This window comes from Malurus melanocephalus, unplaced genomic scaffold, assembly GCF_030028575.1.
Source record: "Malurus melanocephalus ecotype Western Australia unplaced genomic scaffold, MMel_1.1 scaffold_340, whole genome shotgun sequence".
Lineage (NCBI taxonomy): Eukaryota > Metazoa > Chordata > Aves > Passeriformes > Maluridae > Malurus > Malurus melanocephalus.
Genome location: NW_026623572.1, coordinates 628388 through 655911, shown reverse-complemented (window position 1 = coordinate 655911; position 27524 = coordinate 628388). Strand labels below are relative to the sequence as shown.

At 50.0% G+C, this 27524-nt stretch overlaps 2 protein-coding genes across 2 annotated transcripts in view; one reads left to right on the top strand and one right to left on the bottom strand.

Annotated features, from left to right (window-relative positions):
• KCTD10 (potassium channel tetramerization domain containing 10) lies at positions 1–10497 on the top strand (the record flags this gene model as incomplete). Its single annotated transcript, XM_057378075.1, has 6 exons — positions 1–166; positions 4202–4371; positions 4874–4960; positions 5511–5563; positions 6340–6535; positions 7171–10497. Coding segments are annotated over 6 exons (891 nt in total), but the record flags the coding sequence as incomplete, so codon positions are not given.
• A 582-nt stretch (positions 10498–11079) lies between these two features.
• MYO1H (myosin IH) overlaps positions 11080–27524 on the bottom strand; it is a 43134-nt gene continuing 26689 nt past the window's right edge. Inside the window, 29 exon segments of the mRNA XM_057378074.1 lie at positions 11080–11100; positions 11622–11721; positions 12624–12721; positions 13229–13296; positions 14054–14189; positions 14647–14702; positions 15197–15290; positions 15760–15843; positions 16177–16336; positions 16941–17025; positions 17511–17579; positions 18155–18231; positions 18549–18662; positions 18917–19034; positions 19280–19385; positions 20000–20080; positions 20257–20303; positions 20471–20565; positions 21880–21971; positions 22267–22347; positions 22847–22952; positions 23676–23743; positions 24052–24171; positions 24837–24908; positions 25200–25313; positions 25891–25989; positions 26385–26564; positions 26984–27064; positions 27490–27522. Of these exon segments, the coding sequence (XP_057234057.1) occupies positions 11080–11100; positions 11622–11721; positions 12624–12721; positions 13229–13296; positions 14054–14189; positions 14647–14702; positions 15197–15290; positions 15760–15843; positions 16177–16336; positions 16941–17025; positions 17511–17579; positions 18155–18231; positions 18549–18662; positions 18917–19034; positions 19280–19385; positions 20000–20080; positions 20257–20303; positions 20471–20565; positions 21880–21971; positions 22267–22347; positions 22847–22952; positions 23676–23743; positions 24052–24171; positions 24837–24908; positions 25200–25313; positions 25891–25989; positions 26385–26564; positions 26984–27064; positions 27490–27522 (2655 nt within the window).

Here is a 27524-nt window from a genome sequence, read left to right as displayed (position 1 = left end):
GCGACGCGCACGACGTCCTTCAAGGGGAGCAGCCCCAGCTCCAAGTACGTGAAGCTGAACGTGGGAGGGGCCCTGTACTACACCACCATGCAGACCCTCACCAAGCAGGACACCATGCTCAAGGCCATGTTCAGCGGGCGCATGGAGGTGCTCACGGACAGTGAAGGTAAGGAACGGGATGTTCCCGGTGCTCTCCGTGTCATTCCGTGGCTGGGAAAGTCACAGGGGTCGGGGAAAGGTTTGAGGAAGTTCTGTTTGTAGGCCTGGAGAGAGGGTTGGAGGGATGGAGAATSTCCCCACCCCAAAGAGGAAAGGTTGGGAGAGTTGGGGTTGGTCAGCCTGGAGAAGAGTGGCTTTGGGGTGATCTGATTGTGGCCTTCCAGTGCCTGAAGGAGATACAAGAATGACAGAGAATATTTACAAGGGCCTGGAGTGTGAGCACAAGAGGGAATGGCTTCCCACTGCCACAAAATAGGTTTGGATTAGATATTGGGAATAAATCCTTCCCTGTGAGGGTGGTGAGGCCTTGGCACAGGGTGCCCAGAGAAACTGTGACTGCCCCATCCCTGGAAGTGTCCAACACCAGGTTGGACAGGGCTTGGAACAACCTGGGATAGTGGAAGGTGTCTCTGTCCATGACCAGGATTGGACTAAATAATCTTCAGGGTCCCTCCCAACCCAAACCATTCTGTTATTCCATGATTCCATGATGATACAGCTGAGAAAAATGTGGAACAAAAGACAAGGATGACCTGAGTGGTTRTCTGAACAGCAGAGGGACACGAAGAAGTGCCAAAGCTCCTGTGAGGCCCAGGTGGCATCTGGAGCATCTTTTCCTATCAAAATACTGACACTCAAGCTCTGAAGCCCCTGAAGTTCCTTTGTCTTTAAAGATAGCCTCTGGAGGTTCAAACACCTCTCTTGGGATTAGTTAATTATTGTTTGAGAATTTTGTTTGAATTTGCTGAAAATAGAGAAAGTATAGTAAAGAGTGAGGTGGGTTGGACTGAGTTTTGAGTGCTTTAAAATAGTCTGTTTAGAGGTTTTTAGGGCTTGTGAGATAAGAGGAAATGGATTTGAAGGGAAAAAAAATGTAAAAATACGGCCTAATTAGCTGAATATTCCTGGTTTTGCCAAAAGTCTTTGTATTAAAGCTGGGGAAAACAAAGCTGTGTTGTTCCAGGTGTTATCCCAGGCCAGGATAAAGCAGGAATGTGGGTGGCTGTGCTTTGGGACTCTGGATCAAAGGGGCTCTGGGATACTTAYCCTGGATACAGACCATGCAGGTTGCATAAAAAAGTCAGTGTGTGGGTCAAATTTGGAAAAAACCTGTCAAATGGGATTCAACAGCTTGACTGGGAATGTTGGAGGGGTGGAAATGTTGTGAAMCCTCTCCCTTTGCTGAACTGAGGTAACTCCACCAGGATCCTCCTGTCCTTTCCTAAAGCTGCTTCACTAAATTTGATAATTCCAGACTTCCCRTGGTTGGAAATAGATGGGAAATTCCAAATTCCTTTTGGAAGCCCACCCTGATCCCAATGTCCTGGGCAGGTTCAGCAGGGCTGGTACATCCCATTCCCAGGGCTCAGAGACCCTGGCAGTGCAGGTGCTGTTTGCCCCCCAAATCTGAGGATAACTGGAGTTTCTCCTGCTAAAATACCAYGTTTGGGATGTAAAATCACAAGTTTGTTTTGCTTTGACTCCCACAGTGTCTGTGTGGGATTGTTCCATGGAACCAGTTTGTGTTTTAATCGGAATTTGATACTTCCTGTGTGTTGTAACACAGTCACTCCCCTTGCAGCAGCTCTTGCTTTATCTCCCCTTGCCTGGAAACTGGGACAATAGCACTGGGGCTGCTAAAGGAAACACTTTTTATCTGGAATTCTTCAAAATCCTCCTAATTGGTCACACCCAAAATCTGGCACCAAACTGAATGTTTCTTAGGGAAAGAAGCCAGGCTTGGGGAGCAACTGGAAGGAGTTGGGTTTAACCAGTCTGGAATGTGGCACACGGGGTCCTGCTCTGTGTCTGGATAAATTCAGATCCCAGCTCCTCCTCCCAGCTGAGCAACTCCAACCTGCTGCTCCTCAGGCTGGAGTAGAAAAGTCTGAGCTTCTCTGGCTGTGGGTGGCAGATTATTATTTTCAGCTTAGAAATTACAGATGGACTGYAGCAAATCTGCATATTTGGACCATTTCCTTTGGGTGGTAATGAGGATATGAGTTTCCAGGTGCATCCACCTGTTTCTGGTTCTCTTTTTTTTTTCCCTGACTCCCTGCTGCTGTCACCAGTTGATGGGGAAGCTGTTCCTGGTCCAGCTGCTGATAAGAGAATGGAGCCTCAGGCAGTGTCCAGTGTCAGGCTCCTGTTTCACCTGTCAGGGCTTGGTTGGAAAATGTTGTCTGGTTTGGCTGGAGTGTTTGGATCCTGTCCCTGAGAATTGTTGCAGGACAAAGATTAATTTCCTAAAGGTCTGATGTACCCACGGATAAAGGCAGTGAGAGGAGGGGTGGTTCTGCCCCTCTGGAACTGCATAAACTTTAAGTTCCCTTCCAACCCAAACCWTTCCATGATTYTTTGKTAAACWCAGCTTATGGATTYTGTRTCCYTTCCTAAATGGATCACAGGATGTTTTTGGAGCACTGCAATTAAAAAATAACTCTAAAAGGCTTCAGCCCACTTGTTGGCTCTGCTGTGGCCGAGTGGCAGCAGGGTCACTTCCCTGTGACTCATCTCCTTTGGGCTGTTTGGGGGAAACAGAAGGGTTTTGGAAGCTCTTTTAGTGGCCACTCAGATTTTGCAACACTACTGGAGTGTTTTCTCATCYCCACATGGAAATGAGCAATTCTGCTTCAGTTTCGCCATCTGTAAACATGAAGCTGCAGCAGATTTTTGCAGTTTATGAGGAATCACAGAGGAGAACGGAGGAGTTTRGGGATGGTAATTGTGCTCTCAGCTGGCTCTTTACTTCCCTGTGAGCCCCAATGAGCTTGGAARCAGCTGCATTTGTGGATAYGGATGTCCTGGTTTATTACCATGGYYTGTCCTTCCTCTTTATCACAGAATCCCTGAATGGTTTGGGTTGGAAGGSACTTTAAAGCTCACCTTGTTCCACCCCCTGCCATGGRCAGAGACACCTTCCRSTAGATCTCYCACTAAAATAGGATTTCTTGCTTTCCATACTCTGCATTGCCAAATGGGCTTTTTTTTCTGCTCCAGTTGGATAATTATCCTGTATCCATCAGCCTGGATCAGTCCTTTGTTCCATGATTTCTGTCTCCAGTTTGTTGTTCCAGTCTGTAAAGTCACACTTGGAGCACACATCGTATTGTCTGTGGACAGCAGGAATGAGGGAGCTGGAAGCCTGGARTGAGCTGCTGCAGAGTGTCTCCTTTTCCCTCAGAAAGCACCAAAAGGCCGTGTTCCCTTTCCAGATTGAACCAAATGTTCAGACTTTCCTCGTAATTCCATTCAYGCAGAACACACAGGGGCTGCTTTAACCTACTTTCCTTATTTGTCCAAAATATGACTCCTTCCCCACAAGCGTTTCCTCGCTGCATTCCTGAGCCTCAGCCTGTGAGAGTGGCCATCTGTTCACTCAGGGAAACTCCAGCCTTAGCACTGCCTGGCTTTTCCAGGGTCCAGCCTGACTCCAGCAGCAAGAGGTGAAATGTGGATCCTGCACTCRCAGCTTTGGTTGTAGAAGTTGAAGAAAAGGCTCCAGGGAGACCTTGGAACACTTTTCAGTGCCTAGAGGGGCTCCAGGAGAGCTGGAGAGGGACTTTGGATGAGGGCATGGAGGGGCAAGACAAGGGGGAATGGCTGCACACTGGCAGAGGGCAGGGTTAGTTGGGATATTGGGAGGAAATTCTTCCCTGTGAGGGTGGGGAGGCCCTGGAAAAGGGTGCCCAGAGAAGCTGTGGCTGCCCCATCCCTGGAAATGTCCAAGGYCAGGTTGGACAGGGCTTGGAGCCACCTGACCTAGTGGAAGATGTCCCTGCCCATGGCAGRGGTGGGTCTGTATGATCTTTAGTTCCCTTCCTACCCAAACCATTCCATGCTTTTCTTCCTACCACGGTCCTGAGCTCCTTCCATCCTCACACTCCCACTTCCATCATGTCCTCCACCAGTTTGCTGTGTCAAAGCTTTTTGTCACATTCACCTCAGCTTGTCCTTTCCCGTGTCCTTCCTGTGTCCCCAGGCTGGATCCTGATCGACCGCTGTGGGAAGCACTTTGGGACAATCCTGAACTACCTGCGGGACGGGGCTGTGCCACTCCCGGAGAGCCGCCGGGAGATCGAGGAGCTGCTGGCTGAGGCCAAGTACTACCTGGTGCAGGGGCTGGTGGATGAGTGCCAGGCAGCCCTGCAGGTGGGCATGGGGCTCAGGGGCTGCTGGGGGTGGGCAGCATCATCTGGGCAGAGTGGGATTTTCTCCTGGTCTAGAGAGGAATCTTCACACGTGGTGGTTTTGGAGGCTGGGATGGAAATTGGAATAGCTCGTGTTGCCATCTGCTGGAATCTGGTCACATCCAGGAAAACCAGCTTCTTCCCAGGGCTGCTGGGAGTCCCTTGTGTTCTTTGTTGTGCTCTGAGGTTCCCATCCTGAGTCTGAYGCCACTGTCACTGGTGTCCTCTCTGAGAGAAACCCCATTCCAGATGCTGCTGTTTAACTGGGCACAGAAATTCAGTGGTGGAGAGCAGGAATGGATTTCTCAGGTGCTACCAGAAGAATGGTGCCTGGCCAGCCACAGCCCAGAAACCACCACTGGGACAGACTGGACACTGAMCCCTCAGGCAGATCATTCCCAGGAAATGTGGGTGAGCCCTGGATCTGGTGTCACTCAGCTGCTGTTTGGTTCTTGCTCCCACAGAACAAGGATGCGTACGAGCCCTTCTGCAAAGTCCCGGTGATCACCTCCTCCAAGGAGGAGCAGAAGCTGATTGCAACCTCCAACAAGGTGAGAGAGGCTGGGATGTTCTGTGGGGAGAGTTGGGAGTGTCCARYYTGGAGAGGAGAAGGCTCTGGGGAGACCTCAGGGGCCCTTTCAGAGCCTCAAGGGCTCAGAGAGAGCTGGAGAGCTGGACAGGGGATGGAAAGACAGGACAAGGGAYGATGCCTTTAAGCTGAAGAAGGGCAGGATTAGATGGGATATTAGGAAGAAATTCTGTGAGGGGGTAAGACCCTGGCACAGGGTGCCCAGAGAAGCTGCCCCATCCGTGGAAGTGTCCAAGGCCAGGCTGGACAGGGCTGGGAGTAACCTGGGATAGTGGAAAGTGTCCCTGCCCRTGGCAGAGGGAAGATAAGAATAGATGAGAATCCAATCCCAGAAGGGTCAGGAGGGATTGCAGCCCCATTGCCAACCTGTGCATCCCAGGAGTGCAACAACAGCAGTGACACCACCAAAATCCCACTGGGAATTTGTCCTTGCAGCTTCTCCCTGGGGCCTTGGGCTGATCTGAAGTTCCAGCTCTGCTCCCTGGAGCTCATCTGTACTTTGTTTCTTACAGCCAGCAGTGAAGCTGCTCTACAACAGAAGCAACAACAAATATTCCTACACCAGGTAAATTACTTCAGCTGAAATTGTTGGACATTTTTTGTAGACTGAAATCCATRATTGGAGTTTCCTTTCTTTTTCCCCTAGACGCAATGACAGATTGGTGTTGGCAGGCACTCCATTTTTTCCCAATTAATTTCAAACTTGAGTCAGAAGGGAGTCTGCTGCCATCAATTGAAGGTTGAGCCTGTGTTATTTCTGTGCCAGAGGAGTTCCTCTAATCCTTAGGTGCAGCTGGCAGAGGCTCCTGGCCAAGTGCTGTCTGCATTCCTATGGATTGCAGCATGGTAGTTGAGCACAGGGAGCTCAGTGAGTGGTGAAATCACCAAGCTGAGGCCTTGTCCCCTTGCCCTTATTCCCTTATAAGTTTCTGACATGACACTGTCCTTCCAGCTGATGTTGAGCTCAGGAGTTTGGTTTGATTTGGCTCATAGGATTTTGAATCTAAATCTAAATGGCTTTAGACAGTTGTTCATGGGGCTGTTGCTGTTGTAGTGCTGCTGCTTCATGTTTTCCTGCCCTTAGCAGTAAAATAATGATTTTTTTGTGTTTGCCCCATCCCTGGAAGTGTCCAAGGCCGGGTTGCACAGGTCTTGGAGCAACCTGCACTAGTGGAAGGTGTCCCTGCCCATGGCATGGGGTGGCACTGGATGGGTTTTAAGGTCCCTGCAATCCAAACCATCCTGGGATTCTGTGACACAGAAATTTGTGTGCTCAGGACTGTCAGGGCTCACTGCTCCCACGTGCTCTGTACATTCCTGCTGCTGCCTCCATTCCCACAGCAACTCWGATGACAACATGCTGAAGAACATYGARCTCTTTGACAAGCTGTCCCTGAGGTTCAACGGGAGGGTGCTCTTCATCAAGGATGTCATTGGGGATGAGATCTGCTGCTGGTCCTTCTACGGGCAGGGCCGCAAGATCGCCGAGGTCTGCTGCACCTCCATCGTTTATGCCACTGAGAAAAAGCAGACCAAGGTATGGGAAAACTGGGAATGCTCCAGCTTGGCACCCTGGCAGCTGAGCAGGATGGCACTTTGTCATTGTTTGGTGCTTCTGAAGGATAATCAATGCATTGAGAGTGGGGCAGCACTGGAGCTCATCCTGGGTGTAGAGCAGGGACTGCCTGCCTAGGGCTCATAATGCTGGGCAGTTGTGATATTCTATAAAGCACTGTGATATTCCATAATTCACTGTGGTATTCCATAATGTTCAGTCCAGCTCATTATCTTTAGACCACCTTGTGCATTTAACCACGTTTGGGTTTGGGATTTGCAAGTAGATGATCTAGGGCTGGAACTAAGTGATTTTTAAGGTCCCTCCTAACCCAAACCCGTCCATGGTTCTGCACCCTCATGTGAGGAGGGATCCAGCAATGGCACACCTTTGCTGTGTTCTTCCCTTTCCCAGGAGAGACCTGCCTGGTTCTGGTAAAAACCCAACTGGTTGTTGGACTCAAAAGCTGGAATTAAATAATGGAATAGAAAGGATCATGCCTGGAAGGATTTCTGTGGCTGGGGTGCAGTTAAGAAATTGTCACAGCAGGCATCAGGAATCCAACCTGAGGTCACCTGCTGCCTGCAGTGAGTGACCTTCTCTTCCCTGCCTGCCAGGTGGARTTCCCAGAAGCCCGAATTTACGAGGAGACCCTGAACATTCTGCTGTATGAATCCCAGGATGGGAGGGGGCCGGACAATGCCCTCCTGGAAGCCACGGGAGGGGCTGCAGGGCGCTCCCACCACCTGGAGGAGGACGACGAGCGGGAGCGCATCGAGCGCGTGCGGAGGATCCACATCAAGCGCCCCGATGACAGGGCCCACCTGCACCAGTGAGCCTGGGCACCCCTGCAGCTCTGGGAAGGGGGCTGCCCTGCAGCAGGACCAGGCAGTGCAACTCCTGTCCAGCACAGTTTGTAAATTGTGATTTGTAACAAACTCTAGGTTATTTGGGGTATTTAAATGCGGTAGTTGTAGGGCGAGGATAAATGAGGTTACTGGGCAGCCTGGAAGGGCCTGTTGAGCAGCTGGAGAAATGCCCGGAAATTTTAGCACTCTTGTCTTTGCTGTTTTGTGCTGGAGAGGAGGAGGACTGGCTTCCTGTGGCTTTGGTAATGATCCTGCACTTTAAAACCAAAACAACAAACAAAAGCTCAGCCAGCCCACCCTCCTTCCCTCCAGGCACTCCCTGGCCCTCCTGCACTGGGGGAAAAGGCAGGGACCTGGACCCAGAGCTGCTGCACAGCTCCCTGGCTGCTGGGAGAGAGCTTGGGAGCGCCTTGGGTGGCTCCCCAAAGGACAAATGGCACAGGGTGATGAGATTCCTGGAGTGCTGGGGGCAGAGGGACCCCTCAGAGCAGTGGGAGGGGGCAGGGGCTGCTGCTTTGGGCTGCCCACAGCTCTCAGGATCTGCTCCTCCAGGGGTTCAGTGAAGCTTCTGCAGCACTGAGCTGGGGACACCCATCCCTGCTTTATCCCTATAAAGGTTCACGRTTAAAATTCCTCCCAAGGGAGTAGAATCAGGAGCAAATTGTCCACGGTTGCTTTTCCTGGGAGTGATGTTGGTGCTGGTCAGGGCTTGGAGCTTCTGCCTGASCCTGGATCTCAGCTGGATGGTTGGTTTCCAGCAGCTCCCAGGTGACAGGAGTCACAGCAGCTTCAATCCCCCCGTGCTGGGGGATGTTGGTGGGGAACAGCAACCCTGGTTCCCTTCTGGAGCTGATCCAGGGAGGTTTCCTTGCTCTGAAGGAGGGCAAAAAGAAGCAGGCAGTGACCCGGGGCAGATATTCCCTGTTGGACTTTTTTCTGAGGGTATTCCAAGTCTCCTCCGCCGTGGCAGGTGTGTGGAAGGGCAGAGCATGGAGAAGGCCACCGCACCGTGGTTTTCTACCAGTGCTTTTCTCTCAATGAATATTTTATCTACCTCCTTGTCTCCTGTTGCCTGTTGTGGGGTCGAGTGACAGTGATGCTAGGAGGGGGGATGGGTGTCATTCCACAGGGCTGGAAGCAGAGCCACAGCTGTGACAGTTCAGGTAACCAGTCCTGGGAGGGAGAGAAACCYGAGGCAGGAAGTGTTAAACTTGTGCTGCAGCAGCACCCGTGAGTGACACCGGAGCACTCTGCCCTGGGCTAGAGTTTCTTTTGATCCTTTCTCTGGAATATTTAGYGCTGGTTTTGACAGCCAGACTCCTCTGGAGCAGCAGCCCTGTGTTCCTGCTCCAAGGATCCCTGCTCCTGGCTCAGGGCTGCTGAGGACATGGGAACAGTGTGAAAACCGAAGGTGCTGCAGCAGCACCAGCCACGTTCTTCTGTTGCACAGAGCAGTTACACCCCAGTTCCACAGAGCTCTTTGGCAGAGGCTGAAATATGCCATGAAATGGTTGTATGGTTGTGGATCATCAAGTCAAGCTCCAAGATTTCAAAGTTAGGCCATCTTTCTAGTAACCAAAGACTTCTCCACTTGGCACGCAGCTGGTGGCTGTGGCAGGTGAGGGTGTTGTACCTGTCCCCTCTCTCCTGCAGCTGCTGATGGTTCACTGAGAGCTCCACTGTTACCCTGRGGTTCAGCAGCCTCAGCTCTGTCCCAGCACCTCAGGGCTTCCAGCTGGAGTTGTACTCAACCCTGTTTGCAGCACCCTTTGGGGTTGGGGCAGYGCAGAGGGGAAGGAGCCTCTCTCCTCTCCCCTCAGGGCTGGGATAAGCTGGGGCRAGGCAGAGAAGTCCTGCATTGCTGTTTCTCCAGCATTGTGTACTTTGACCCTTGCTGGTGATTTACTGGGCTGTTCCTCAGCCCTGCTGCCCTTGGAGGGTCAAGGCTGTGTCTCAGCAGTCCTGCAGCAAACCCTGCTCATTCCAGGAGGCACAGGGCAGCTCATCCCTGGCTGTGCTGACCTACCTGGGGACCCCAAAGCAAATCCAGTCCTGTGGGACAGAGCAGCTTCAGCCCCAGGAGGTGACAGCAGTACTAAGCACCTGACAGGTCACAGCTACGTGATTAACTTCTCTGTAAATAGATCCTTAACTGGCTTCAGGCTTTTCCCTTTCAGGTTATGCAAACTAAGTTCTTAAAAACCAGGGGAGGGCTGTTTTTAATCTTTGTACAGCGCTTTGTAGAGCTGTTGGTTTAGCGAAGTCACTCCAGGAGAGTTTTAAGTTTCAATTTCAGTTTTTGTTACCGCATTTGTGGGCAGACTCTGCCTTAACTCACTCCTGAGCTCACCCTCTGGGTGCTGGAGTGGTGCAGCCAAGCTGTGCTGGCCTGGGCATTGTCCTGGGCACTGTCCTTTACCTGCTGCCCCCGTCCTTGCTCTGGGCACACCCTGCTCATGTCCTTGCACAAATGCTCTCAGTCCTGAGCCTCGTTACTCTAAGTGGTTTTGCTCTGAGCTCTCAGGTGCAGCTGGGGCTCAGGGCAGGTGTCCTGGGCACAAGCAGCTCTTCGGATTATCCTTCCCTGCCTCCCAGTGCCAGCGAGAGCAGAGCTGGCTGCTTCCATTCTYCAGCAGCACCAGTGACAGCAGAGAGCTGAGGAAAGTCCCCCTGGGGAAGGGATTTTGTTCCCTCCCAGCTCCTGACCCAGGTGGTACAGCACCATAAGAGGACAGGGATCAGCCCTGGTGCCCCTTGCCCACCTGTATCCCTGTAGCACCAAAGYAGCTGCTCCTGCACCTCCACAAGGCAGCTTTGGATTCCCTGAGCCCCAGCACCTGGGCAAGGCTCTGAGCTCCCGTCCTACCTTAGAGCAAAGCGTGGGTAGAACCTTTCAGTCTTAGCGGAATTGTTTTGTGGACAACAGCAAATTCCTGTTCTGTACAATCATTCCCACCTGTCCAGACTTCTGCACAGAACAAGCTTCAGCTGGATTTCAGTGTATGGTTGATGTTTGCAATATGTACTTTTGTTTGTTTTTTTTTTTAATATAACACAATAAATTAGAAGATATTTCATATTTACATGAGAGTCATTTTATTGCTTGATGCTCAATGTCCTCGTGGGCTGTAGGGCTGAGGGATGAAATMTCAGATCTCCACCCTAATTAATGTKAGTGTGACCTCCCAGCCCTCCCTGTGGGAGAGGCCCCAGCTTTTGGGATTCTCTCTGCCCAGTCTGCCCTGAGAAAAGGTGTTTTTAGACAATTTTTAACATTAATCTGTGCTTTTTTTTGCAGTGCTCCTGAGTAGAGATTTGATGTTCAGCTAGGGAAGCCTTTTGGCTTCTGTCCTAATCCTTCCTGACATCTCAGACACGGAGATTTTACCTTGGAACTTGGGGGATAAATGTCCCTGTGACCGTGTAACGAATGTCTCCTTCTGGGAATGTTACAGCAACATCAGGGATTTTATTTCTCTAATAGTTGAATCATTTTAAGCTATAAAAAAAAGAGCCTAAAAGATGCAAACAAACTCTCAAATCACAGCAGCCCTGTGGCATCAGAGATTCCAGGGGAGATGTGAGGGCTGGTCTCATCCTGCAGGCTCCTTTCTGTTCCCAGCCAAGGCAGGAACTGGGAACAGGAACTGGTTCTCATCAAGACCTTTTCCTTGATACCTGGGAGGAGAAAAGAAAGGAGCCATTAAATCAGGAATTTCAATCAGGAATCCTCAAGGTGCCTGGGAAAAGATGCTGGTGGACAAATCAGCAGAGAGACAGAGAGATCTCTGCAGGATGCTACAACTCCAGCTGGAATTCTTCCTTGGAGCTGTCAGCTCCTCAGAGGACCTGCCTGGGTGACCAGAAGTGCCTTCCCTCCATCCCCATCCCATTTCAGGCCTTATTTGGTTGAGGGAGGCAACAAGAGATGGAAAACATCACCTGAGGCCTCATTTTGCTGGTGCAGGTTGAGTTTGGGTCAGGCTAAAACCATCCCTGGGACAATTCCTGCCCAATCCCTGGAGCTGCAGCTCCCAGCACTGTCCCCATGCAGGTGACACCAACAGGGTGGTCAAATCCTGCTTTGAAGGAGGACTCAGTTCCTGCTGGACCCCCAGGAAGGGGGGCTGAGCTCTCTGCTGGTGTGGTGCCCAAGGAGGATGCACCAGGAGCCTCCCCATGCTCAGGTGAGCCCTTACCACTATCAGCTGTCCCATTTTGTCCTTGAAGACCTGAGGCTCCGGCCCCACGGCGAACACCATGATCCCCTCCTTCCCCGAGCCGAAGCGGAACCGGAGGCTGGAAGCACAGAATCCCCCTGGAGACTTCTCCCCACAAGAGGATTTACTCTAAACCCCCTTTATTTCTGTTCCCTGGGCAAATCTCGTTAGAGAAGCAGATCAGAGCCTCCAGCTTAGGTGAATTTCCTAAACAATTGCATTATCCCAGCGAGTCCAAGGGGTTGATAAATGGAACAATCCTGYCCAGGCCAGGCTTTTGAGTGTTCCTGGTGCAATTAAGCACTGGAAGCTAAGCAGATCTGWCCTGGAGGAAAGCACTGAGCACACCAAATCTAATTAGAGCTGAAACGCAAAGGGCTGGGCAGAAAAGCTGGAGCAGAAGTGCAGGTTTCACCTGCCAGCTCCAATTCCCAGCGAGGTCGGAGACACGGGTGGCATCACCTGCCAGGAACTCGAGGCTGGCACTGGGAGCATCCTGCAATCACATTTTGGGTCTCCTCAATCCRGGAGAATTTATCCTGAGGTGACCCCCAGCTTTCCAGCTGGCTTTCCTGGGGCTAATGGGATCCCTTGTGGAATTGCTAAAGCCACGACCTCACAGAGAGGTCATGTCAGAAAACTGGGGGAAAAAATGGGTTTAAAATACAATCACCTAGAAATAAATTGGGTTTATGCTGGTGTGGAGCATGGGCAGCTCTCACCCCTGGCAAAGTGCAAGGCACCATGGAAGCAGCCTGGGAAAAGCCTGGGGAAAAGCTGGAATGATTTTTAATATATTTTCTTTCAGTGGATCCCATCTCATCTCTGTGCTTTTGGAAGTCATAAAAACAGACCTGTCCATCTTTGGGCACTGTCTGCTGGGGTGATGGCAACAGTCTTGACCTAGTCCAGGCTTAAAAAGGTTTTTCCATAAAACAGAGCCTGCCCAGTGCTTCCCACCCTCCTTTCCRCCTTCCTCACCTTCCCCTCACCACTTTAACGACGCTTTCCTTGTTGGCCAGCATGCAGAGCTTGGTCACCACCTCAAAGACGTGCTCACACTGCAGGATCACATCTCCCTGGGAACAAAAAAAAAAAAGAGGGAAAAAAGTCACCTGGCCTCACCCCAGCACGTGATGGTGCAGAGAAATTCCTTTGGAATGCCAGAGCACCAACTGCAGGGCACAAGTGACCGATTTACACAACATTTCCAGGGATTATTTGGGATTTGTTGGTTCTGAAAAAAAAAGCAGGAGCATTTTTTTTAGGTTCTGAGAAAAGGCAGGAGTGGYGAAGGGGATGGAGGTGGGGAGGGTGGGAGAATCAGTCACACCAGGAGGGGTTGAGGGGGCTCAGCCTGGAGAAAAGGAGGCTCAGGGGGAACTTTCTCACTCTCCACAATTCCTGGACAKGTTGGGATTCCGAGTGAAAATTTTCATGTTGAGACAGCATGGCTGATTACACACTTAATAAACATCAGGAATTGGGTAATCCCAGAGGTTTTGAGGATGGTATTTGAAGCATCAGCCCTGTGACCTCACTTTTACCCTCCAGCACACAGGAGCTACGTCCCAATCAATTCCTACCTTCTGCTTGTTGTCATCGGGAACGTGAATGACCACGATCCCATCGCTCAGGTTACTGGTGGAGATCCCTTCAAAAKAAACCCAGAATTAGAGGAAAATCTACCAAAAGTAACCCCCCTCATCTCCTTCCCACAGGGGCAGTGACTCCAGCCCCACAAGGAAGGCTCTGTCCTTCCTGAGAGTGGAGAATATTCCCATTCTTAGGGYAAAACACAAAGAGCTCCTACTTTGATGAATTAATCTGAGTTTTCAAAATATCTTCTGAAGGTCYCTTTACATCCCCCATTATCCACAGCACAATTCCAAGAGTGRTGATTKAAAGCCCTGCCTGAGCTGTTTCCTCCAAAGCTTTCCACGCTGCTTTGGTTTTGGTAACAGAAGAGAGAAAAGGATTTCTTCTGCCCCTGAACCGTAGTTCCAACAGTGCCAGGATTAAAAAAAAAAATCTACAAACCAGGATTGGAAAGTTTTGGATTATTTTTTCTCCCCTCTGTGTCAGTAGAAAGTGATGTCCTTCTGCATTTAAACATTTCAAGGAACAGTGTCCTCTTACTCATACAATCATCCTTCAAGGCTTTATCCAACTCCCATGAAAAGAAGAAGAGATCATTCCATTAGCTTTGCAAGACAAAATTTCAGAATTTCATCCCTTCCCAAGGGTGCCTGACAGGACAGAATCCCCACAACAACTCATAGAATGWTCATGGAATGGTTTGGGWTGGAAGRAAMRTTCAGGATCATCCCATTCCATGRGCAGGGACACCTTCCACTGGTCCAGGCTGCTCCAAAMCCCTTCCAACCTTGGGCAGTGACTCCTTTTGGTACCTTTCACGATGGAATAGTCGATTTTCTGCTTGATCTTGGCCATCTCCACGATGTTGACCGAGCTCTGGGTCAGCACCAGGAGCCGCTCCCGCGCCTTGAACCCGTTCCTGTCGTATTTTATCACGGGGGTCACGTACTGAAAACAAWGAGTTGGAATCAGCATTTCCACCCCTGCAAGCTCCTGCTCCAGGGAATTTTGGGTTTTGGAAGCAGCTTGGTGAGGAGCAGCTCTGCCTGTGGAGCTGCAGGTCCCCAGCAGCTGCTGCTCACGGGGTCTGGGTTCCCTAATCTGGGAAATTCAGGAGGCAAAATCCCATTCTGGGAATGATGGGACCCCTGTGCCCTCCATGCCATACCCATGGGAGGTGCATGGATATTCCAGCTCTGCTCCTGCCCTGGACAGGGCTAGGAGTGATCTTTTAGTTTTCATTACAAGGAATCTTAAATAACTTTTAATTAGGGGTATTTTGAGATCTGTCTCCAATTTAACAGCAAGGAAGTAGCGGCTCCACTGCTGTTCATCAGTCCCTGTGTGAGCAAATGGATCCAGAACCCCAGTGAAGGCAATTCCAAGAGTTCTGTGCTCCCCTTACCTTGATGATCTCCCCACGGATGAGCTGCAGCACTTTGGGGTTTAGCTCATTCTCTTCTGAGGGGCGAACCAGAAAGAGAAATTGGGTGTGGGTGACAGAGCCCCAGGCAGACCCTCACACCCTCAAACAAACACCAGGGAGCTGTTTTAGCTGTCTTCATCCCAGCTGTCCTTTCCCCTCAGAATGTTCCCTTCCAAACCGAGGGTGGTCACCTCCAGCTGCTCCCAAACCCATTTTGATGACATTTCCTGCCTGACGGTACATTCACATCAGGAGTTTCTGCCTGCTCTTGAGTCTGCACTTGGTTCAGACCCTGATCCACCCCAGCCCCTGGGGAATTCTGGGTTTGTGGCTCTCCACCCCAGAGGGGTCCCAGTCCTCCCAGTTTGAGATGTGACAAATCCATCACCACACTCGTGTCACTCGMTGTGACAGAGGGAGGAACTCCATGGCAGGAGGGAATTCTCTTGGAAAAGGGTCTGCTTGGTCAAGCAGGACTTCCCTGAGCCAGGGGCAGGCAGCTGAGGCCYCAGGGCTTTGCTGGACTCACTCAGGCGGGTGTCCAGGAAGGGCTGGGTGAGGCTCTCCTGGTATCCCTCCTTCTTCCCGCAGAAAACAGCGCTGGTCACCACTTTCTGCTGCAGCTGGTGGGAGAAGGAACAGCCCTTACCCTCGGAATTCCTCCTCTGGGAGCATCAGCAGGGACAGTGTGAACACTGCTGCACCACAACATCCTTCTGCTGTCCACCTGATTCATGGAATCTCGGAATTGTGCTGCATTTCTCCCGACAGCTYTGGGGTTTTTGTGTGTTGCACCGAATGAAGGGGCAGCAGGGGAAATCCTGCAGATTTTTTCTTGTTTAGGGATCTTTCCCAATTCCATGGAGAGCAGTTTTCATGCCATAAATCAAACCCCATACGTCTGCAAGAGACTTGTAGGGACACTGGAGGGAATTCCTGACTCCAGGAGTTTGCTCTCCTATGATGTTTGCTCTCATCCCCGAGGCACTGATGGAAGCAGTGGGATCAGAAAGTGCTGCCTGCATTCCAGAGGATCCTCAGGGAGCAGAGATCACACAGAGACCCCCACATGGCATTCCAGGGGCTGGTTACCTGCACTTTCCTCTCGGCAGGGATCCCTCGGCAGTATTTCCTCACCAGGTTCCTCACGCAGATATTCCGGAGCAACTCTGATGTCTGCATTAAAAAAATGAGGGGAAAAAAAAAACAGGGCTGTCTGTGCCATGAGCCTAAAACACTGTGGGAATAATTCTGCCTTTATTGGGGCTCCTGAGTTCACTTTTCTGCCAGTGTATTTTCAATTTTTATTACTTAAACCAGCACAGAGCTTCCTCATTTCTCTTGGAAACACCAACCACGGTGTCACTGCTCCTGCCCCCAMCCAAATACAGCAGATTTTGGGTTTTCCAAAGGCTCTGAACAGAGSCTGAGCCAGCAGCAGATCATTTTCTCCCACCTGGAATGTGCACACACACGGCCACTTCCCCAGAAACCTCCAGAAACCCTCACCTCTTCCAGGATGGAGGGAGGCTGGAGCCAGCTCTTGTCCAAGACATTTTTTGGAAGGTGATCTCGCAGCTTCAGCAGGTAATAGTACTGTGAAAGCCTCACAAAGTCCCTGTTCTCCGGGCAAAGGGGGTTCTTGCGATTGATGAAGCCATTTATGAACCTGCAGAAAGCATTCTATGAGCTTTAGAAATCCACGGAGATGAGGGGAGGGATGGGTGACACACCACAGGGTGCATGGACACCTGGGGTCCACTTCCTAAATTCTAAATATTAACATATTCTAAATAATGAAAGTTCAATTCTAAATATTAACATACTCTAAATAACAAAAACTTCAATTCTAAATACTAACATATTCTAAATAATAAAACTTCAATTCTAAATATTAACATAGCGTAATAATAAATATTTGAAATAAATATTCTAAAAATATAATATTCTAATTATTAACAGTTTTTTCCAAGTTCTGTCGGCCAAACTGTGATGCTTTGGAGTTCAAAAGGAGCTGGCTTTAGGGGAGTGAAGAAGGAAGGGAAGGGCATGAGAAAAATTAGGAAGGAATCCTTCCCTGTGAGGGTGCCCAGAAAAGCTGTGGCTGCCCCTGGATCCCTGGAAGTGTCCCAGGCCAGGCTGGATGGGGCTTGGAGCAACCTGGGATAGTGAAAATTGTCCCTGCCCATGGCAGGGGATGGAACTGGATGGGTTTTAAGATCCTTTCCAACCCAAATCATTCTGGGATTGGGAAATACGGATGGGACAGTTACTTCCTGATGGTCTGCACTGCCCACGTCCTCTTCTTGGCCGCTCTCCGTGCCAGAGCTCCTCTCCAGTAGGCCTCCAGCTTGATGGCTGCAAGAGGGAATCAATCCTGGGTCTCAGACTTCCAGTCCACCCCACAGAAGTTAAAACTGGTTATTGTGCAGCCCTGACAAGCAGCTGATGGGAACAGGGAGTTTGGGATGTTTTTTTCCCCRGCCAGGCTTTGTCCCTGCTCAGGTTCCTGCTGTTCCAGCCCAAAAAACTGCTTTGAGCCTGCACTTTATCTCAGKCTGCTGTGATAAGGGGGGTTTTTCCCTCAGCACTGATGATCCACCCCCAGGTACCCCAAAATGACCCCTGGTGTGTGACAGAAGGAGCTGCTGCTCCTGCAGGATCAGGATCCAAACAGAACTAAAGGAACCCCCACAAATACTCTGGGAATGCTCTTGGTGCAGGTGCCACCTCCTGTGACCCCAAGAGCCCCAAGAAATGAGTGCTGCCCATGGATTTGGGATCTCCCAAGGCTACAGCTGCTKTGGAAATCCCAACCCTAAGAGAATCCCCTATTCCAGTACCTGCTTTCCTCTTCTTCTGGTAYGCCCTTTGCCCGAGGAATCCTTTATATTTGGCCTGGAGTCTGGAAACTGGAGAGAAGGCAGAGTCATCAGTGGTGCCTGTGGGATTGGGGTGTGGAGGAGCTGARTTCCTGCACCCCACAGCACAGGGACAGAGGGGCCATGACACCAGTGGGACCAGCATGGATCTGCCCTTCAGTGATGCTTTTCAGGGCAGGGATGAGATGGGAGAGATCCCAATCCCAAGACCCTCAATGCAGCTGGGCATGGACAGGCACTCATGGGGCCAAGGAGTTCTAAAGGAGCAACATATCCAGGACTCCAGCAGGGATTTCTCCTCAGCTTGGAACAACTTTACTGAGTTTTCCATGGATTCTGAGAGCTGTGCAGACTCACAGGGGTCTCAGCTCCTGCCACGGTGCAGAAYCACRGAATGGTTTGGGTTGGGAGAGACCTTAAAGCCAATCCCATCCCATCCCATCCCATCCCATCCCATCCCATCCCATCCCATCCCATCCCATCCCATCCCGTCCCATCCCATCCCCTGCCAAGGCCAGGACATTTTCCACCATCCCAGGTTGCTCCAAGCCCTTTCCAACCCAGAGCCAGGACTGGGGTCCCAGACCAAGGCGATGGAACCTTACGCAGCAGGTGCTTTCTGTACTCAAAGGCATCTTCYGTGGCAAACAGGGTCTTGGGGAAACGGATGAATATTTTGGTTCTGGAAAAGAGATCAGGGGCATGGTGAGCCACCCTTCCAGCTGCCYTGAGAATGCTCAGGGTCCCCCAAATAGTTGCAGTGCCCCACACAAGCCTCAGCTGCCTTGGGCTGCCCAGGGAASCAGGAGAAGTTGGAGSCCTCACCCAGGGATGGAAGGAACRAGGCTGGATTCAAGCTTYCACAGAAACAGGGAAAAATAATGGGGAAATTTGTGCATCTGGGGGTTTTATCTCTCTCTTTGCTTGGACAGGACARAGGATCCACCAGAGTGAACGCTGAGCAGCATCACAGCCAGAGTGAGGAATTTACAATTTTACCTTCCTAATTTGTATTCCTCAGGCTTGTAACCAATGTGTTTGATGAGCCTCTTCACACCCTCTGCTGCTGACCCGTGCCAGTGCGGCCAGGTGGCTGGACAGAGAGATTTGTACCTGAAAGATCAGCAGGACAAATGACCTGAAGTTTGAGAAAACCCTTCCTGAAGCTGCCCCTCAAATTCCTCCTGCTTTATTCAAGGCAGAAAACACCAACGCAGATCAGAATGACGCAGACAAGACACRTGCAAAGGGTGTTTTTGGGGCAGAAAGGGGTCTGGTGACAGATCCCATCACTAGGATTGGAGTTTTGCTTGCTCTGGAGCAAGGAGGGCAGGATTACCTGGCCAGAGGGGAGGCAGCTCCCTCACCTTTGCAGGAAGAGCTCGTATTTGCGCCGGTASGCGAAGCCGGCCCGCCGGACCCGCAGGTGCTCCATCAGCCCCAGGTACTTCACYTGGTGTCGGATCAGGAAATCATCAAACTTCCCTGCAGCAAGAGCACAGCTTCACTGCTCGGTTCTGCCTGGGGAAGGTCCCCCAGGTCCTCGTGTTTTGGGGGAAATTGGGAAGGAACCACGTCCCCGATTACCCACGGGGATGAATTTCCTGCCAGCTTCACCAAATTATTTATATATAAATATAAACACAGACACACAACCTGCTGCACCTACTCCAAACAAACCCCTCAAACCCATTCCTTGGACTCAGCAGAGTGCTCAGCCCCAGCCTTACCAGGCTCCTTGTTCTCATTGGGTTTGATGCAGCGGATGTACGAGGGCTCCTTGGACATGAGGATTTCGATCAGACTCGTCAGACTGTTTTTGAACTGGGTTGCAACCTAAAACAGCATCAAAAGGAGCTCTGGAGCTCCTCCCTGCAGGAATTGAAACCCACTCCCTGCATCCAGYTTGAACCTGGAAGCAAAAGCTGATGGTGCAGTGGTAGCCTGGAGTTTTTGGAGGGTGGTCAGCTGTGACAGGGCTGAGCTGGACACKCCAGGCAGCCCTTCAGAGCTCCCTGCTCCTTGGGGGATGTGTATATGGGATGTCAATTTGCTGGCTGCTGTCGCAGCAGCACCACTGTGCCACTGCCAGGGAGCTCTCAGTGGTGGATGGCTGTAAAAACATCCACAAGTGCAGGAATCCTGGAATCCCACAACAGCCAGGGTGGGAAGGGCCCTCTGGAGATCCCCCAGCCCAACCCCTGCCAAGGCAGGGTCACCCAGAGCAGGTGACACAGGAACGTGTTCAGGTGGATGGGAATGACTCCAGGCCCTCCCTGGGCTGCTATTCCAGGGCTCTGCCACCCTCCAGGGAAATCTCTTCCCACGTATTTTAATTTTAGTTTATTATCATTTATTTTTGTATTTTAGTTTATGGCCATTAGGACTGAGGAAGGGCTCAATGCTTAAACCAGCACCTGGGGGGGTTGAGCTGATAATTCAGAACTCACAGTCTCCGGTCTCCTCCTGTTGTCCAGTTCTGACAGGAGGAAACAATCCCTGATGATGCAGTTCTTGGAGTTGCACAGCACCTGAAACAGGAGGAGATCAAAGTTGCCCTGTTGAGCAGCCCTTCTGGGAGCATCACAACCCTGAGAACACGCACAGAGGTGCCTGAAGGTCTGTGCTGAAGAAAAAAGGAKGGTTTTGCTTGCTGCAGAGAGAAAATAAATCTGCTAAGAGAACAGCATCCCTTTTCTGTTCTTACCTCCTTCAGGTTTCTGTACAGCAGATCGTTATTCTTCTCCAGAAATCCTGGAATAAATAAAATTAAATTAAAACAGGGAAGCGGGACATTCACAACCTCAAAATTCTCACTGCAGCCACATTTAAGAGGGCAGGTATTTTGTAATTGCTCTTCCCACCATCACCCCCAGCAGCTCAGGAGCTCAGGAAGCCCAGCCTGGCCATTTCTCACTCACCCATGGCACARTAGGTGACCTCTCCTGCATAGTGGAGCAGGCGAAAATCCACATAATCGATGGATTTCCGCGTCTTCTGATCCGCCAGCTTGCGCCTGCCAGGGGAAAACCCAACAAAACACCAGGAGGAAGAGCAGCAGAGAGATTCCCTCAGCTTGGGGAGAGTCACAGCTTGGGGGCAGCTGGGAATGGGGTGTTGGATCCTATTGATGTGGTTCTGACTGTAGGGTTAGGGCCCCTAATCAAACCATCACAGCTCCCATAACTCCTCAGGATACCTGGAATCTATTCATTGCCATTTGGCAGTGAACACCCATCCCAGAAATATTAATATTTCTTCCCAGAACATCCATTTAAACACATTTTTAGTGCTTATATGGGGAAAAAAAAAATCATCAGCTCCCTCAACCCCAAAATGAACCCGGAGGAAAGGATTTCAGATATTTTGCCCCGGAGCAAGAACCTGAATACAAAGGAGGAATCCAAATGTTTGAGAATAGCAGGAATATTTTAGAAAGCAAGGATTCCTGGGGAGGGAAAAAAAAAAACCAAACAAGAAAAAAAAAAAGAGCAACTTCACAGTTGAAGTTTCAGCTTTGTAAGCAGTCGCAAACAGCAGAGCTGAGTGTCACAACAGCACGTTCGTGTATCAGAGCTCCTTCCAAGAGCAGATCCCGTGGAAGGAGCTCCAGCACTTCTATTTAAAGCATTTAATCAGGCAGAACAGCATTAAGGCACATTGTGGTGACAGGGAAGTTGGCTACAGATTTTCCACTTGGCTGTGGCGGAGTTCAGAGCTGCAGGAACAGCGACAGCTCAGCACTGTGACTCTCGATTGATGACTTGTCACAGCCCTTCAGCAGCTTCTGYGGGGAAGTGCCAGCACAGCCCGGCGCCAACGCGCTCAGCTGCCACCAAAACGGGATCCAAACCCCCTCCAAATGGAGTATGAACCAAAATGTCACTCATCTGGGGGACAGGAGCAGGAGTGTTTTCTCTCCTCTTGGTACTCCAAGCTYGCACAGAGGGAGATGGGTGTAAATATTTACATATCCCCGCCCCAGCCCCAGGCATTTGGCTCCTTGTCATCTTCAGCTTTCCCTGGAGCCCACGGGGGCCAAAACCATCTGTGGCCAAAACCATTTAACCTTCATGGGCTAAAACCCTGGGCCAAAGTCCATGAATCCCTAATTTTGCTGTGGGATGGCAGACTCAAAGCTCAGCATGGCAGCAGTGAAGGGACCAAATCCCGCTCACACCTCCCAGTTCCCCSGATCCACCAGTGGAGTTTTCCACCTGGATGGGCCTTGATTCCCTCTGGTACAAGGCACAGGTTGTTCCCTCCCCAGCCCTGAGAGGGATTTGGGATGGGAAGGGTCTGGGGTAGGATACAGAGGGTAAATGCATACGTCACGAAGTGGGCATGATCTCCTACTTTCTCTTCCAGCTTTTCCAAGAAGCTCAAATCAGTCGCTTCGCCAGGCCGTAAGCATTCCTCATCCTGGAACAGCAGGCACTGGATCAGAGCTGCTCTGAGCTCCTATTCCCTCCTCAACAACATTTGGCACAACTTTTAGTCCCACAAACCCAAAGCTCCATTGTTGGGAAGCAGAACATCCCCCACCTTTAACCCCCTACAGCAATCAGATCCTTTGCCTCATCCTTGTTACAGGAATCTGTGTTTATGTTCTGGATAACACAGACCCATCCCATAATTAGGAGGGGAAAATGTGATTAAGGACCATTAGAGCAAGGCACAGGCCTGCATTTTAATTGAGAACAAACTCTGTTCTTACCAGGATGGAGATTATTCCTTTGTGCTTCTGCTCAACCAAGTCACAGATGATTTTGTTGTTAAAGTAYGGGATTGGTTCCCACTGGAAGGGGAAAACAGGAAGGACAGTTTTAGATGAAGACCTTTTCTTTGAAATTTTTGAAAGTTGTTTAGAGCTTTACTCAGATTCAACCTCTGATCCCACTGAAATGGGATCGACTGAGGGAAAAGGTGACAGCGATCCACGATCCCACTCCAAAGCTCTCCTGCTTCCAGCAGCCCACACCATCCTCTTGTTCTCTGCATTAATCCTCTCCATCTTCCCATGTTTCACACTGCTGGAGCCCCTCATTCCCCAGGGATGTTGTCACTGCTGAGCATCTGAGTTTTGKGCCTTTTGGGGAAGGCCCTACTCCTTTTTTAAATCATGTCAATTCAGTCTAAATTGGGCTAAATTGCACTTCAAAAGGGTAACAGAAAGAGACCCTGGCAAATCCTACACCTCCCATGGGAAAGATAACAAACTAAAAAAGCAGGATGACTTTCACATTGATGATCAAAAAGCATTCAAAGGGAAAAAGGGAGRGGGAAATACAATTTACCTCAATCCCTTCCAGTTCATATTCCTCCTGCTCTGCTTTCAGGGTCATCTCAATCAGCAGCTGCTGCAGYTTCTCGTTGCAGTAATTAATGCAGAACTGCTCAAAGCTTCAGGGAGGTTCAATGAACAGCAGGTTTGATGTGTTCCAGGGGCAGTTTTCCTTCTTCCTCCACTGGCTAAACCCCCATTCCCACAGGGACCAAATCCCCATTCCCACATGGACCAAACCCCCATTACCACATGGACCAAACCCCCATTCCCACATGGATAAATCCCCCATTCCCAAATGGACCAAACCCCCATTTCCACATGGACTAAACCCCCATTCCCACACGGATAAATCCCCCATTCCCACAGGGATCAAACTCCCATTCTCACATGGACCAAACCCCCATTTCCACAGGGACAAAACCCCCATTCCCACAGGGACCAAACTCCTATTCTCACANACAGGGATCAAACTCCCATTCTCACATGGACCAAACCCCCATTTCCACAGGGACAAAACCCCCATTCCCACAGGGACCAAACTCCTATTCTCACATGGACTGAACCCCCATTCCCACATGGATAAATCCCCCATTCCTACATGGACCAAATCCCCATTTCCACATGGACAAATCCCCCATTCCCACACAGAACAAACCCACCCCTTGCTCTCACAGTTGCACCTCACAGCCCAAGTTAAAGATTTTCCCAGGATTCAACAAACCCCTGCACCCAAGTTTTAGTCCCCTTACCTTGTCCTGCAGGGCTGAGAGCACACCCAAAAATTCATGCAAGACCTCCCATGCCCCCACATAACCCCAAATCCCAGGAACAGCCCGTACCTGTTTGTGTCCAGCACTTCAAAGCCATAAATATCCAGCAGGCCAATAACTGTTTTCCGAGTTGAATCCTGTCAAAGACAGCCCTGCTCTGCCATKGCTCCTTCCCTGCAGGTGGCTCGTTCCACCTGAATTCCAAACTTTCTCTTTGAGAGAAATATGAGTGGAGAAGCCATTTCAAAGCAGGCAATGAACTGCTAAAACTCTTGAACAGAGAGTAACTAAAGGGTTTTCCAGCTCAGGGCTGCAGGATGTCCCAGCAGCAATTATCAAATAACCCAGGTATTTGGTGATGAGGGTTGTAGGGCCTTTCTGGGGAAATTGCTCAGCATTTTAGGAGGATTTCAGTGTCTCAGAGGGCTCCAGACAAGAAACCAACCTTGTTGGCAAGAGAACTGTTGATTTTGTTGACGAGCCAAGTGAAAGTCCTTCCGTAAATCGCCTTTGCCACGGCGTCCCGGGCATAGAATGCCAAATCCACATTCAGCGGGCTGAGCACCTGGAAATAAAGATATTTCAGAGAGGATAAACACCATGAGACATCAGAGCAAACCTCTGCACAGCCAGGACACATCTCAGAGAAGCAGCCATATTGTCCTACAGCACAGCACAGCCATCCCTGGGCTGCAGCTATTCCTGTTGGAATGGGATGATMTTTAAGGTCTTTTCCAACCCAAACTACTCTGGGATTCCCTAATTCTCCCCATAGCTTTATGTTCCATCAGTGCACGTTCAGTCTGCTGCATCACCACCTGCCAGCAGGTTTGGGGCACCACATTTTGGTGAGTATTAATTTAGGCAAAGYGGGGGGAATATTCTGACCTCATTTTAGCTTTATATAATTCAAATAAAAATACAAAACTATCAAAGAGCAGTTTTTAACTGTGTTTTTCTCTGTGCCCAGGAAGCAGCTGGGCTGGACAAGGGAAAATAATTTGGCTCAAATACAAGTCCCTGTTCCAGCTTTTTAACAGCTCCTTCCTTCTTCAGCAATAAAACCTCAATATTGGGAATATATTTTAATATTTCAGGCTAGAAGGAGGGGATGTGGAGGAGGAGAGGGACAGCCAGAGGGATCTGGTTTACACGGAACAGGCTCCTCATCCTGCCCCCAGATGGGGGTTTACCCAGATTAATCTGGGACCACACAGAACCCCCCAGTACCTCCTCAGATCTGGCTTCAATCTTCCTGTGGGTGAGAGCTTCCTGCAGGATGGACAGGTGAGCACCCAGGAGCTGCAGSGAGAGAAATGTTTGCACTCAGAGCACAGCCACAGGTCCCTGTTTAAATAAGCAGCACTGTGGGATCAGTGGGGCACAACCCCAGCCCCTTTCCAGTCACCCCCGTCTCGGAGTAACAGAAAATTAGAAAATTTCAGGGACAAAATTCAGGATGGTTTTACAGCAAGAGCTGGGTATTTACATGTGTTTTTGGAATAAACACTTTGTCCCTGCAAAAAAAACCAGTGCAAGGTGAAGGTTTTCCTCCCAGCACTGGGAATTCTGACCCGATCCRGGCAGAGGCACCTTGGAAATCCACTTGATCTGCGTGCCGTCGCGGATGATGGCGTGGCCATTGCTGTCCTCCTCAAACTGAATGTTCCCGAGGTGCAGGACGGTGGCAACGATGGCAAAGAGTTGCTGATAACGGGAGATACTCCATTAGGACACGGCTCCCACCGCCCTTTGGGGTGCTGCTGATCTTTCCTATCGTTAATTAACAGAATTTTGGCTGGGCTGAAGGAGGTGAGTCAGAGATGCCAGTACCACCCCTGGCTTCGTGCTCTTCGCCACCCACTCCCTCAATCCCACAGAGTCACGGAATTCCAGAATGGCAGGAGGTGGAAAGGAACTTGGAGATCATCCAGTTCCACCCTCTGCCATGGGCAGGGACACCTTCAATTATCCCAGGTTGCTCCAAGCCTCGTCCAACCTGGCCTTGGACACTTCCAGGGATGGGGCAGCCACAGCTTCTCTGGRCACCCTGTGCCCAATTTCTTCCCAATATCKAATCCAAACCTACTCTCTGGCAGTGGGCAGCCATTCCCCCTTTATCCTGTCACTCCAGGCCCTTTCCATGTTTCCTGTTGGCCACTCAGGTGCTGACCACCCAAATTGTTTCACCCCTAATCCCTCTCCCTGCTTCCATCACTTCAGGCAAAGAGCAGTGYCCTCCTCTCTAAAATCCTTTTGTTCAACCCCTTTTAACAAGCAGTACCTCGGTATCTTTATCAGTGAAGTCAATGATGGAAAAAGCTTTCCGGACTACTTTCCAGTCATTCTTGTCATTGATAGAAAACACTTTGGCACATCGACCCTAGGCAGTAAAAGAAAGATTAATTAATACAATTAATTGATAAAGAACTTTATTATCAGCAAGCACAGATACTTCTTGGCAGACTGCTTTCATTCCCAGCTCTCTCAGTGAGTTTTTTTCACTGTTATTAATTCTGAAYGTGGCTCCTTTGATCAAATATTTTCATTTATATTGGAAACCCCGAATAAATCAAAGCCCTGAGCGTGGAGAGTGTCACCATAAACTGGCTGAATAGTGCACAGCTTGAGCTTTGGGTGAGAATATTTTTAGGGTGAGAATATTTTTTATTCTTATAAATAATATTTTTATTTAGGGTGAGAATATTTTTTAGGGTGAGAATATTTTTTTCCAATCCCCACAATTCCTGATGGAGCCACGGAGCAGCTCCCACCGACCTGGATGAGGTACGTGTACTTCTGGGGGTTGCGCTCCAGCCCGAGCCAGCAGAGCAGATCCTTGTCCCCACCCTCCAGCAGCTGGTAGAAAATATGGAAATTCCTCTCTCCGTGGTTTTGGTGGACAACTCGGGATTTCTCAATCAGGTAGCTGAGGATGTGCCCTCCCACCGGAGCTCCCTGGCAGAASAAAGCAGGCAGATCAACACCAAAAACACCAATAATCCCCATGATTGCCRTTTATTTATTCTCAGGAACCAAGAGCAGGCTCAGGAAAAGCCCAATTCCGCTGTCATTTATCTGCCACCTTTTGTTTAAGAGTGTCCAGCAACAGCACAAGGATTTGCTGCACTRTAAAAGTAACTTGAGCTTTAAAACTCTCTCTCAGCTTTCCATGGAGCACTGCCAGGATTGCCAGCAATGCTGGAAGCTTCCAGGATGGATAACCAGTGACCTCACTCAAAAAATGCAAGCTTTGTAAAAACAGGGTCAGAAAGGTGCAGAGAAGGAATTAATAAATCCTGGGCTGCCTGCTCTGTGTCCAGGAGGTTTTTTGGATACAGCTCCTTTTCCCAGCGCTCCAGTGGGTTTGTGCTCACCTTGAAATCAAACTGGATGTCCATGTACTTCCCAAACCTGCTGGAGTTGTCGTTGCGCAGGGTTTTTGCATTCCCAAAAGCCTGGGGACAAACAGAGAGGGGAAGTCCTTTCTCACCTGACACCCACGACAGGACCAAACTCCATCAACAAAGATTTCCTGCTTCAGCCAAATCCCAGAGAATTTAGTGGGATTAAAGAAATACAAACTAATGAAATTCCCTACCTTTAAAGCAGAATTCAACTAGACCAATTATTGTTTTTTCTTATCTAACCTATAACCAAGGCCCCAAGGAGCTGCTGCACGGTGTGATTTTCTTGTATTTTCTTGCATTTTTTTTTTTTGCAGCCATCCTCAAATTGAACCCCGAACTTCAGATGACATTAAATCCCAAATATTCTTACAGAGGTTGTGACATTCCCACTGCAGTTTTGCAGGGAATCCTCAAGCAGTGAGGCCACCAACTCCAATCTTTCTGCATTTTTGGGCTTTCCTTCTGTTTCTCACCTCGAGGACAGGGTTGGAGAGCAGGAGACGGTCCC